This window comes from Oreochromis aureus, linkage group 10, assembly GCF_013358895.1.
Source record: "Oreochromis aureus strain Israel breed Guangdong linkage group 10, ZZ_aureus, whole genome shotgun sequence".
NCBI lineage: Eukaryota > Metazoa > Chordata > Actinopteri > Cichliformes > Cichlidae > Oreochromis > Oreochromis aureus.
The window spans coordinates 16,469,647-16,482,188 of record NC_052951.1 but is presented as its reverse complement, the minus strand read 5'-3'; the positions used below and the strand labels follow the sequence as shown (position 1 = coordinate 16,482,188).

Sequence of the window (12,542 nt, the reverse complement as noted above, 5' to 3'; positions counted from 1 at the left end):
CTGGTGTTCATCACTCAAAGGAGGACACCTGCAGGGAGGGGCGAGATTTTCCTACTCTGTTTGTCTTCGGCTCAGGTTTGCCTGACCTAATGTATGTTTTCCTACTCGGTAAACTTGCAAGCCCTGAAAAAATATTTTTTTAAAAAACACCTGACAAGGAAATTTATGTAATCAAAATTGTTAAATAGTCCCTTTCACTTTATATTTAAAAAAAATCCTGCCAGCATGAAGCATATGTTTTGAGTTTGTGTGAGAAGGTGTCAATTTAGCTTCTTATACGGGTTTAGTTTGGGTTACTTCTATTTCTGCTGTGTTTTGTTTTCCTCATTTCACTCGCATAGAAGGAGTGAGAGGAGTATATCTAGATATGCATATACAGTGCCAACTGGACCATGCTTTCTAGACACTAAACCAGACATTAGGGCAAAGAACTGATAGCACGAGTGCACCATCTATTGGAAGGTTTCTATACTACAAGCTCAGGCACTAAATCCTATGCATTAAAAGTAATAAGACTGCAGAACTTTAATGAGATCATCAAGTCAGTTTTATTTTGTCTACACAAGTAGTGACAGGTATTAAATACAAAATTACTGTAGGTCATTTTTGTTACTCTACACAAAACAGATTTATTTTGAAATACACTGAGACTTGGAAGTACTTCTAGGGTTAGGGTGGTCATCAGTGGTCAGATTTTAAGTCTGATGTCTTACATTACTTGTTTAAATGTCATGCTTTATTTTAGAATGTTTCACAAAGCGAACAGATGAAAGTTAACAAAATATTTAATAGTTTAATGATTTTAATATAATTCATTGCAGCTAATTTTGTTAAATAAGGGTGGTGTGGACTCTGGGGGTGGGGGTTGTTATTGCTCTTTGCTGAAACACATCTGGCGTTTTCTCAGTGATATGATATCACAGATGCATTTAACTTAATGGAAATATTTTATTTACTAATTTGTGATGTAATCATTACTGGTCTGTTCTGTCAATAATGGAATCCAAACCCTCAGTAATCAGACAGTGATCCGAGTTATTTGAAACAAACAAATGTTATCTGATTAATGACACAAAGTCACACATAAAGCAGGCTGGTAAAAGTAAATGATTTTTTTTTTTTTTTTTTTTTGACAGCAGTAAGCAATCTGACTTTTCTTTTTGCTGCTTATAAGATTTCCACAACAGTAGAGAGGATTTGGACTATTCCTCCCCACAAAGCCTTTCAGATTTTTACATTTCCAGATTTTTTTTTATTGTACATGCATCAAGCTACAGCATTTTAGTTGAGTGGAAGTTCAGCACTCTGACTTGGCCATTTAAAACCATCTTTATTCCTCTTTTTCAACCATTCTGTTGTTGATTTGCACTTGGGGTCATTGTCTTGATTCATTAGCCTCTTTTAAACATCAGGATGGCTGCAGTAGCTGAAGCCATGTCGTCTCATATCTGCACACTGTGTTTACATTAGTGATGACAATAAAGTTTACTTTGACTTTGACTTCAGACTGATGCGCTGTTTCTTCAGTGACTACCGAGTGTCCAGGTCCTTAGGTAGTTAGGTAGTTAAGCAAACAATGGTGCCACTGCCACTGTGCTCATAGCTTGGCTAAAGTTTTGGTGTGCTATGTAAGTGTAGTAGCTTGAAACATTATGTTGTGAACAAGGACTTCATAGAAATGTAACATATAGGTGGCACACATGACCCTCTTTTTTTTTAAAAAAACAAACAAAAAACCTTTCTTTTTATTAATGTGTTCATTTCATGTTTTTCTTATAACAACAACTTTCTGCTTTGCTATTACTGTGATTCTCATTTTTGCATCATGTTTTGGTGGCTTATAACAACATTCTTTCTGCTTTTGAAAGTCATGTTGACTGAAACATGGTTCAAACAAACCTTTTTTCCTTGAAAAAGGCATTTTTTTTTAGTAACTGGAGTTTGTAGTTAATGCTTTTATGCACACGGAAGGACATCGCCACAAAACCACACTTTCAGGCACATCTCATTAAATGGAACATCATCAGTGGATCATCAGTGGACAGATTTTGGAGATATAACCCATTCTTCAAGCCTCCACTGTGAGTAATGACTGTGTTTAAAAAAGACACAAAAAGTACACCTTCCTGGTTAATTTCTTAAAAAGAAACTAATTTAGCACAGAAATAATTTAATTAGCACTTCATTCAACACTTCTACTCTAAAAATGTCTAGAAAAGAGACATATTTCTAAAAATCTAGTGCACTTGTTAATACTGTATCAAAATCTACTAAGACTGAATTATATTTAAAGCACATGATGAAGAAATGGATCATTAAAAACCTTCTGTGTATTTGTGTGGTAACATTTTACACATGCTTGTCTTATTGAAGGAATAGTATTGTAAATGAAGCTGCTGTTTGTCAAAGCTGTTCATTTTAAATGTGTTATATTAAAGGCTGAATTGTTTAAATATATTTTGTCTGGTTTTCTTGTCGTACTACTAAGACAACAATGAAGGCAAATCAGATGCAACATAATTTCACATGTAAGAAATAATCCTGGAGGTTTGAATCCAGTCTAGGGTTTGAAATTGTAAGTTTTCCTCTGACTTCCTTCAAAAAACATGCGTGGGGTTTGATATAGATACAAACCCAAAAGGGATTTGTGTTCAGAATTGAACCAGCAACCTTTCACATGTATAAACCAGAACACTATGGAACCGCCTGAGATGGTTACTTGGTGAGTCTAAAATGACCATAGATGTAAATGGTTGTCTCACTCCATTAGCCCTGTGACAGATTGGTGACCTCTGTGGGTGCACCCTGCCTCTTGCCCTATGACAGCTGGGATAGGCTCCAGCCCTCCTGTGACCCTGAATTGGATTAGTGGGAGACAATGGATGGGTGGAATAAATAAACCATTTAGCTGAGCTAAAGATAAAATACAAAATTGCTTAAACAATATAAATAAACATTTATTTAAGTACAATTAAGATGAGTTAAAGTATATTTATACTCAAATAATTCAGTTAAAATGTGGAATTTAATAAATTTGCATTAACTAAAAAGCATTAAGCTCAATTGACTAGAAAAGTAAAAATACATCTGGATTTAGATGATTTTCTTGTGTACATACATATTGATGTATTTAAATATCTTGATTTAAAAAAATGTTCCTAGTGTACTTCATAATATGTTATGCATAATATTATGCATAATATTGCATATGAACATTCTACTAATGAATATAACTTAAGAGAAGTGTAAACAATGATGTGCACATTAAAGATATTTACCTATTATGGTAAAAGTGGTAAATGGCCTGTATGATATAGCGCTTTTAAAGACCCCAAAGCGCTTTACATTCATCCACCCATTCTATTATACACACTGGTATGGCAAGACGTGCAACCCTGGGCGCACTGACAGAAAACACTGGCGCCACTGGGCCTTCTGACCATAATTATATTGATGCAACTGAGGAAAAAGTGTACTTGTTAATAATAAATCTGAATGTATTTTGTGACAATATTAGTATATATATATATATACTAATGTTAAAGTACAATTTTAGTATACCATCGTAGAATAAGATATTTAAGGAGTAATCAGTGCAAAAATCTTTTATTGCAAAAGTATGACAGCAAAGCAGACCTGCCATTTTTGATTTGATTGTATAGTCTGCTTGGAGTGCAGTAAAGATGACACTGGTCAAACCCAGGTGTTGCCAATTCATTTTCGCAAGGAGCCACGAGAGCACCAATGTAGTTATAAACAGATTAAAAAAAAAAAAAAAACTAATATTGACCAGAACTGAGTCCAGCTTATTGGTGGGGCCCTCCACAACAATCCTAGTTTCTCATAAGGCCACTTGGGAAAATCCATTGCCCACCCCATTCAAAACAAATGTTTGTGTCGATAGCTTGTCTCCTTCAGAGGGCACTATGTACCCTGTCCACGCAACATGCTGCCCCCTAGTGGACAAAACTTAGAACAACAACATTGAATCCCATCATGCTTTGCCGTACCCGCCGACCCGAACACCTCCAATGCGAAGCTAACAGGCGTTAGCTACCGGGAGCGGACATGTTGTACCGACCCTTTCTTTAATAAACATCGCTGTAAGCGGGGAACCGGGAATTTAAGGGAAGGCTCGGAGTGTCTGGCAATCATGGATGCCGTCAACGCCTTTAACCACGAGGTAAGCGGTCTTCGCTGAGTGTCTGAACTCCCCTAGTGTGGTGCCGCTGATCATGGAGCTGCTGCTGCTGCTGCACTGGAGTTAGCCTAGCTGGTCGAAGCAGTGGGCCTGCTCGGCGAGTTAACTGGACATCTTATTCGGCTTAAGTGTTGCGCTTGTTTGGCACCCCTGAAGTAAATGAATGCCACTAAAACGAATAGTAGGATTTTCTGCCACCCACAAAGCTTATACGGTAATATTCAGTCAGTAGCGTTTCCAGTGACTGCCGCTTTGCTAGCTTGTGGGAGTAAGTTGTGGTTACCAACACAATGCAAATGAGAACGCGCAACCACAGGTAGAAAGATCAGTACAGCAATGGCTTGTTACCACACTGTACACAAACAGACTGAATGTTCATTACAGCCTCGTTAATGATAAAACCAGTGCTCGGTAATAAGATGCTAGGCCAAGTTACTACAAGGCCTGACTACTGGCGGCTGATGTTGTTAGGAGTCCAGTCAAAACACTAGTCAAGCCATGTTTTGGTGTTTCTGACTGCACCCGCGGATTTGACTCACCACAGAGACTGAGGGGCAGAAAGACATTTCTTGTCGCGTCTTAACACGCTTGTTCCGATCATGTTTCTTGTACCACGTTTGAGCTCTTGTGGTTGTGAACAGCCCACGATGCTTCTTGAGCGATATCGTCCAGTTTCAATTGCAGTTTCTGTCTCACACCAAAGCAGAGAAAGTAGTGGCCGACAATGAATGCAAATCACTATTTGATACATACAGCTACGCACACACGTGTGACTCATATTCGAATACAAACTTAACCTTGTTGTCAAAGGTGTATAGATGTCTAAATTACATTTTCTCCAGATCCTCTCCATCTTGTCTATTTTTTCTGAATAAACATTTTGCATGCTAAAAAGCGCACACTGTCACAATGCTGTATGTTGTAGCTAATGTGAGTTATGTTGCAAACCACAAAAAAGGCCAACTGCACCTCGGCAGAGCTGAGGAACAGCTGAAATTCTGTTTTGATGTGAATTATAGTGGGAAATACAATACTGCATTATTCTTTGAAGTGTTTTTTTTTTTATGAAAACAAAACGGAAATATGCCTGATTTTTGCCCATTCATTTTCATTATAATGGTCCTGGTGTTTTGTGAATTCACCGTACCCATTTATTTATGCGGTTTCCTTTTTCGGTATGACTAAATAAACTCAAGTTACCCTAAGCCATGCTGTAACATAGATCAACAGTTATAGCAGTTGGGTTAAAAAAGATCTTCATTAATCTTTATGAGCCTGTATAAACTGGGATATTCATTGCTTGGATACTACCTGGTCTGCATCTATCATTTAATGCAATTATAACATGAATGCAGTAAAGACCCAAATGTGGCTGTTTGATATGAGATGAGGAGTAGTGATGAAATAGAAGTGATCAGCACCACCCTGGACACTCCTCCAGCGTCATGACTCTCCATTTCACCAAATGATTATCTTCTCTGTCTAGTTATTCTCATTGATGGACTCCAAACCACCAATATCTCGGGCAAAGATGATCTCCATCACCAAATCTGCCATCAAAGCAATGAAAGTAAGAATACGACATTAGAATGATTCTTGTATATTTATTTAATTTGTTATGTTTGGGGTCTATAATATAACAGCATGCTCATTCGCTCCTCTCTTCCTCAGCTTTACAAACATGTGGTCCAGATTGTGGAAAAGTTTATAAAAAAGGTGAGCCGAGTCTGTTTTAATTAAAGTTTACAGACTGTGTCTCTTCACTAAATACCAATAAACTCTGCTGTTTTCTTCCTCTTTTCCCTCCAGTGTAAGCCTGAGTATAAGGTAGCAGGCTTATATGTGGTGGATTCCATTGTTAGGCAGTCCAGACACCAGTTTGGACCTGACAAGGATGTGTTTGGACCAAGGTTCACCAAAAACATTACAGGAACTTTTGAGAACCTCTGCCTTTGCCCTGTGGAAGACAGGGTAAGAGAAGAGACCTGGTGACAATTTAATTGCACTGCAAATTAACCCGAGCATTTGCCGCGTGTCAGTGTTTCCCACAGATTTACGTTCTCCTTGTGGTGGGTGGGGCAGGCATATGGACGTGTGTGTGCAGGAGCAAAAAACTGGTAGCATATGCACACTTTCCCAAACAAATTATTCAGTTTACACTACTCCTGTGCAGTAGTCCCTAGTGAGCTTGTCATTGCAGCACATCAAGCAGTTCTACCCCTGCTGCAGGAGCTGGAGTTTGCCCAGGAGGCAAGTGAATGATGGTGGTGTGAGTCTATCATCAATCCCAGGGTTGATGGTTTGACCCACAGCTCCTTCACTTCATATGTTGAAGCATCCTTGGGCAAGATACCGAACCCCAGATTGCCTGTAACATATCCATCAGACTGTGATTGTGTGTGATAGATAGAAAGCATTTAAAGCACTGCATGATTGTGGCTTCTAGTAGGGAGCCACTCTGAGTACTTAGAGTGGAAAAGGGCTGTATAACTTCCTGTCCATGATGACTAGAACTACCACAGTTGTGACTTAGAAAGCCAGCTCTTAAGTAACTACTGGATCTAGATAGTCAGTCAGTAGCGATTAGACTTTACCACCCTGCTTTTTTTCCCCCTTAAATCTGTAATTGATCTTGAGATGTGATTGTTCTCTTGGCATGATAAAAGACTAAAGATGTTGATAATAAAATGAGTTGCCAGTTACAGTTGGGGGGGTTGTTAGTATATTTGGACTACCTGCCTGCCCAAGTTAAATCTGTTCATGGGTAGCGCTCCTTTGTAATGATAAATGTCCTGTGCTAAATATTTTCCTTTATAGAGTAAGATTGTGCGGGTGTTGAACCTGTGGCAGAAAAATGGGGTGTTCAAGATAGAAGTTATTCAGCCCCTCTTGGACATGGCAGCGGGCTCTGGCAGTGGTGCTGCACCCAACACAGGCGCAGATGAGCCAGGTAATTTTTGAGGTTGTGCATTGCTTTATTAATATAATATTAATATGTTGATGTATGGTGTTGGCATTTGAAAACAAACGTTCTCTTTTCTGGCAGGTTCTCCTCCACCTCCAGCCAAAGAGCCAGTTACAGTGGTAACGGCAAACTCCACCATGATACCTGCTGCTCAGCTGCACAACTCTGATGCCTTTGCTGCCGTGGCACAGCTCTTCCAGTCCTCACAGGGTCAGCAGGTATGTTCATACTAATGCGGACTGGCATTAGATTGTTGCCTCATTCACTTTCTTGTATTTTTGTTACTTCTTAAGCACCTTTTACATCTTCATTACTGACTCTTCTTTCACTCTCTGTTTTGGGCGTCTAGCTCCAACAGATGCTGCAGAACTTTCAGCAGCAGCCAGTGAAGCCAGAGACCAACGCCCAGCCTCCACCCCAGATTATTCACCCACAGGCCCCAAATGTTTCTGCTGGACTGGGCATGGTCGCGCCACAACCTCCCCTTCCCTCCCAGCCCGCCCAACTAACCCAGCCTGCCCAGCAGAAGACAGCCTTTGACAAGGTGACAATGCATTCTTGTATTTGCATGATGGTTTTTTTTTTTTTTTTTTTTTTTTTACCCTCAGTCAAGAAGGTAAAGATACCCACCTAAAACGTAGATTTTTCAAATTTATATCATAGGTGCATGTGGTAGAAGGCTGAAGGGTATCACATGGTATAGCACAGTGAAGGAAAAGTAAGGCTGTAGAACAGGGGTCCCCAATCTCATTCCACGAGGGCCGGTGTCCCTGCAGGTTTTAGATGTGTCCTTGATCCATCACAGCTGATTTAAATGGATAATGAGCTAATCATGTGATTCAGGTGTGTTGACCCAGGGTGAGATCTAAAACCTGCAGGGACACCGGCCCTCGTGGACTGAGATTGAGGACCCCTGCTGTAGAAGCTTTGCTACATTAAGAAAACATCATTATTTGTGTGTTTCTCTCGCAGAAATTGCTGGACCGGTTTGATTATGATGATGAACCAGAAGTTGGAGAAGAAACAAAGAAGGATGAGATCTCCTCCCCCCCTTGTAAGCCTCTTAATTTCTTTATATGCTGGCATGTCTGTGATACCAGAAAGCGGAAAGCTTTGATTAAAATGTATGTTTTAAGGAAATAAAAGCTGTGGAGCTCATTGTGTATTTTTATCATTGCAGTATGCAGCAGCCTCCAGCCTTTCCACAGCACATGGATCACTTTAAACCACAGATTAATATACAACAGGACATCTCACAGCAGGTGAGAAATCCCAATCCCAGGATTGAAGCTACAGAAACACTGTAGCTTGTTTTAACAATAGGATTACATCATATTACGGCATATTATATATGCACATACTACTGTTTACAGTATATGCTCTCTATCTGAAATAAAACAGAGAACTGAGTTTGTTACTGAGTAGGGCTGCCACAAACGATTATTTTGATAGTCGACTAGTCACCGATTATTTTTTTCCCTTAGTCGACTAATCGGATCATGCATCCATTGGACGTAAAAGCGTGCAGCTTATTGCACCAGCAGCATCTGCTCTTATATAACATTAGCTTACAGTTTTAAGTGTTTAGGGTATGTGCTAACTAAAAATAAAGACAAGATGATAGTTTATTAAATTTAATGAGATTTACAGATTGTTTACTGTAAAGTTTAATAAACTCCTTGCTATCTAAAAAATATAACGGGACACGGAGTATATTCTCTGAACATCTCACACTTCTGATAATCAGTTGTCTGCTTGACGTTTATTCAGTACGTGTATAAACTATAACTTTAATCTCAGCCAAACCGGCATTTACTCAGGAACAAATAAAATACTCAAAAAAGGCCAAACAATACTAGGTTTTTATTCAGTTATCTAACTGACTTATATATGTTTAACCTGAGTAGCGAAAGACAGTGGTGGGTTTGAAAACGATTTGCCCCGCCTCCCCAGTTCTCACGCGGCTCTAGTGAGCCTTGCCCCGATAGGCATCGAGCTAGTGGGTAACAGATCGGGGCGTCTCCCGAAAACGCAGGAGCGCTTTTGAAAATATGCAGTGTCTTGATAAACTGAGCAAATATTTGAGGTTTACACAGCTACATTCTCGCCTGAAAATATGTTAAACGTTTATTTTGTGACCCAGAAAGATTAATAAGAGTAATATTAAAACTAACTAGCTGCCGCCATTGTTGAAAACTGAACAGCAGGGCCGCCTATGAATTCTGGGACACTGCTGCTTCTTCTTCTTTGGAGTGTAACAGCAGCTGGCATCCTTGTACATGCAGTGCTGCCATCTTCTGTTTCAGTCCGTTATTACACTCTTAAATCCTACTACTTATTCCTACGTCTTTTGTGATCTTACAAAGCTTCAAACGATGCGTCGACTATTAAATCAGTCGTCGACGATTTTGATAGTCGACGTAATCGTGACTAGTCGACTAATCGTGGCAGCCCTATTACTGAGAAACTGACTTGAGGGATCGGGTTATATGTGCACATTATTTATTACAGTTTTTTTTTTTTCTTCCCCTCAGGTTCATCTTCCTCCTAATGGGCAGCTCCAGGTCCACGGTTTACCGCCAGGACAGAGCTTTCCTGCTGCGATGCCTCCTATGGGCCATGTGCTGCCAGGGATGTCCCTCTCTGGTTCTTCTGGGCCTCCAGGCTTCCCTGGGGTTTACCATCACCAGAATGCAGCCCAGCAACAACAGGTAGACAAACAGTAGCATAAAGATGTCACAATAAATTGTAGTTGGGCAGTTTATATAATGTCATAAAATTGTAGCAAATTGAGAAAAATGTAAGAAAATTTAACTCTGTTTTGAAATTGTTTTGTTTTTTGGTCTTCTGTAACTTTGACTTGCACAGAGATGTAGTTCTGTCGCTGTAACAGATTTTACTCATAATGTGTTTTCTCTATACTGTGTCAGGATTTGCCAATGGATGTGGACCATTCATCCATGAGAGATGGCAGACATGGCCGAAGATCACACTCAGGCTCCAGGTAAACATTTAAAACAGGATGTAATTTTCAAACTAGGTTTCCTTATTCACACTGTTATATCTTATTTCCTGTTTATTTTGCCATATGTAGATAATCTTCTTAGTATGCACTTTTTAAATCTAATGCTTTGAATTGAAATGTCTTCTCCCCCCCGCTCCCCAGATCTCCAAAGCGAAGGAGATCACGGTCCAATTCTCGTACACGTCGATCCAGGCACAGGCGATCCCGCTCACGCTCCAGGGATCGGCGTCATCACTCACCGCGCTCACGCTCGCAGGAGCGCAGGGAGAGAGAGAAGGAGAGAGAGAGACGGCAGAAAGGTCTTCCACCAATTAAGAGCGAGACAGTCAGCAGTAAGTCATCATCTGTTTATTATACATTATCTGTTAAGTGCACACAGTGTTTTGTTGTGTCGTAAGACTTTCAGTTACATTCTTTAGTTCCTAACTTTTTGCTCCCTTTTCCTTTTTAGTTTGCAGCACTACTCTCTGGGTAGGCCAGCTGGACAAGAGAACACAGCAGCAAGATGTTGCCTGTTTACTCGAGGAGTTTGGGCAGATAGAGTCCATCAATGTAAGTTCTCTCACAGAGATCAGCTTTCAGTTTATCTAACTGTGAGGTCATCCTGCAGCCGACACTTTGTTGACTAAATCTTTCAGTCAGCTTATAGTAAATTTGACTTTATATACTTTTTTGATTTTTATAGAAGTTGTTACACAGACAGCTCAAAGCCTCAGCTTTGTTATTTGTATTTGATACAGTTTGTGTTAATAACTGTGATGACATCAAATTTGCACCAAAGGCTCTACCTGTTAAAAACAAACAAACTACAACCACAGGCTTCATAAAGTGGATGATTATGACTTCCTTTTTTTTTTTTTTTTTTTTTTAACCACTTGTTTTTTTGTTGTTGTCTTCTCTCTTTTAAGATGATCCCTCCACGTGGCTGTGCTTATATTGTCATGATACACAGGCAAGATGCCTTCAGGGCTCTACAGAAGCTCAGCAGGGGAACATTCAAAGTTAACCAGAAAGCCATTAAGGTGAATGAGCAACGCTGATTGTTGCTTTGTCATGTATTAGTTTTGTTAGGAAAGGACAAAACTAATAAGTTGCTTTTACTTATCAGATCGCTTGGGCTTTGAACAAGGGCATAAAGGCTGACTATAAGCAGTACTGGGATGTGGAGCTGGGTGTCACCTACGTACCTTGGTCTAAAGTCAGAGAGGACCAGTTAGAGGAGCTTAAAGAAGGAGGAATGCTCGATGTGGACACTTTATCACCAGGTAAATAAACATTTTCAAAAAATGAAGAAAAAATGAAGACACTTTATTTGGAATTATTTAGTTTAATTCATTTGTGTTATTTAATTAAAAGATCAAATTTTAGTGTTCTTATGTTTTATTCTGTCTTCTGTGTACCTCATGTTGCTTTTATCAGTTTTATTACATTTGCTCTGCCTTATTATTGGCTTGTCAACTGTAAAGCACTGTAAGCTGCACCAATCCTCATGAAAGTTATTATACACATACAGTACAATTTAGTAGGGGTTAAGGATTCATGCTGTTCCTCAGAGATATTGTTTTAATTAAAAAAAAAATTTATGCTGTCTTTTCTAGAGTGGAGTGGCACGAGGAAGGCTCTCGACCACCCAGAGGAACTCACTCACAATGGCCGTTCAGAGCAACAGCAGCCTGAGGAGACGCAAGCTGCACCTGTACCCGCCCCAACTGCTCCTCCCACGTAACACAGGTAAAAAACAAACCCCTAACCCCGCTAAACAAAAAAAAAAAAAAAAAAAAGCCACATAAGCTGTTACCAGTTTCATCATATCTTAGACTCTGAGAGGTGTTGCTTATTGCTAATTTAAAAGAAGCAAATTCAGAATCTTGATGCAGTCAGCTGTGTTTGACTGCTATTGTTGTGGGTATGTAAATACTGAGTGAACTGTATTGATGAGAAACATGGAGACAATGTTGGAAAAATAACATAAAAGGTAATCAATGTCGTGTCATATACACACACGCGGTTTTATTTCAGTCTGGTCCTTGTACCATAATGTTTTTCCAGAAATGCGTTTTTGTTAAGTCCCTTAGCACTGACCTATGCTAAGTGCTAAATGGCTAATTAAGTTGTATCTTTACACACTTTATTACTAGCAGCCTGTTGCAGAAACATAAAATAGTATTGTTGTACAAAATAGGTGATTCCCAAAGAGCTGCTAGCTGCATGCTGTGTGATGTGTCCATGAAACATTTGAGGATATTAGACAAGTGGAGAACAGAGGGAGTGGCAGGCCTGAATAGCGGTCTACAGGAGATTGACAGAAAGTCCTAAAGAAATGAGGAAAAAAATTCTGCTACTGTTTTTGA

The 12,542-nt window shown here is 39.5% G+C and overlaps 1 protein-coding gene across 1 annotated transcript; it reads left to right on the top strand.

Moving 5' to 3' along the window:
* The first annotated feature begins 3,898 nt into the window (after positions 1-3,898).
* scaf4a (SR-related CTD-associated factor 4a) lies at positions 3,899-11,924 on the top strand. Its single transcript, XM_039618760.1, has 16 exons — positions 3,899-4,183; positions 5,688-5,771; positions 5,873-5,917; positions 6,011-6,172; positions 7,019-7,151; positions 7,248-7,384; positions 7,516-7,710; positions 8,139-8,290; positions 8,347-8,428; positions 9,701-9,877; positions 10,097-10,170; positions 10,333-10,523; positions 10,643-10,743; positions 11,100-11,213; positions 11,300-11,456; positions 11,790-11,924. Exons 1-16 carry the CDS (start codon positions 4,154-4,156, stop codon positions 11,915-11,917), a joined length of 1,962 nt encoding a protein of 653 aa, XP_039474694.1. The 5' UTR covers positions 3,899-4,153; the 3' UTR covers positions 11,918-11,924.
* The last annotated feature ends 618 nt before the right edge of the window (positions 11,925-12,542 follow it).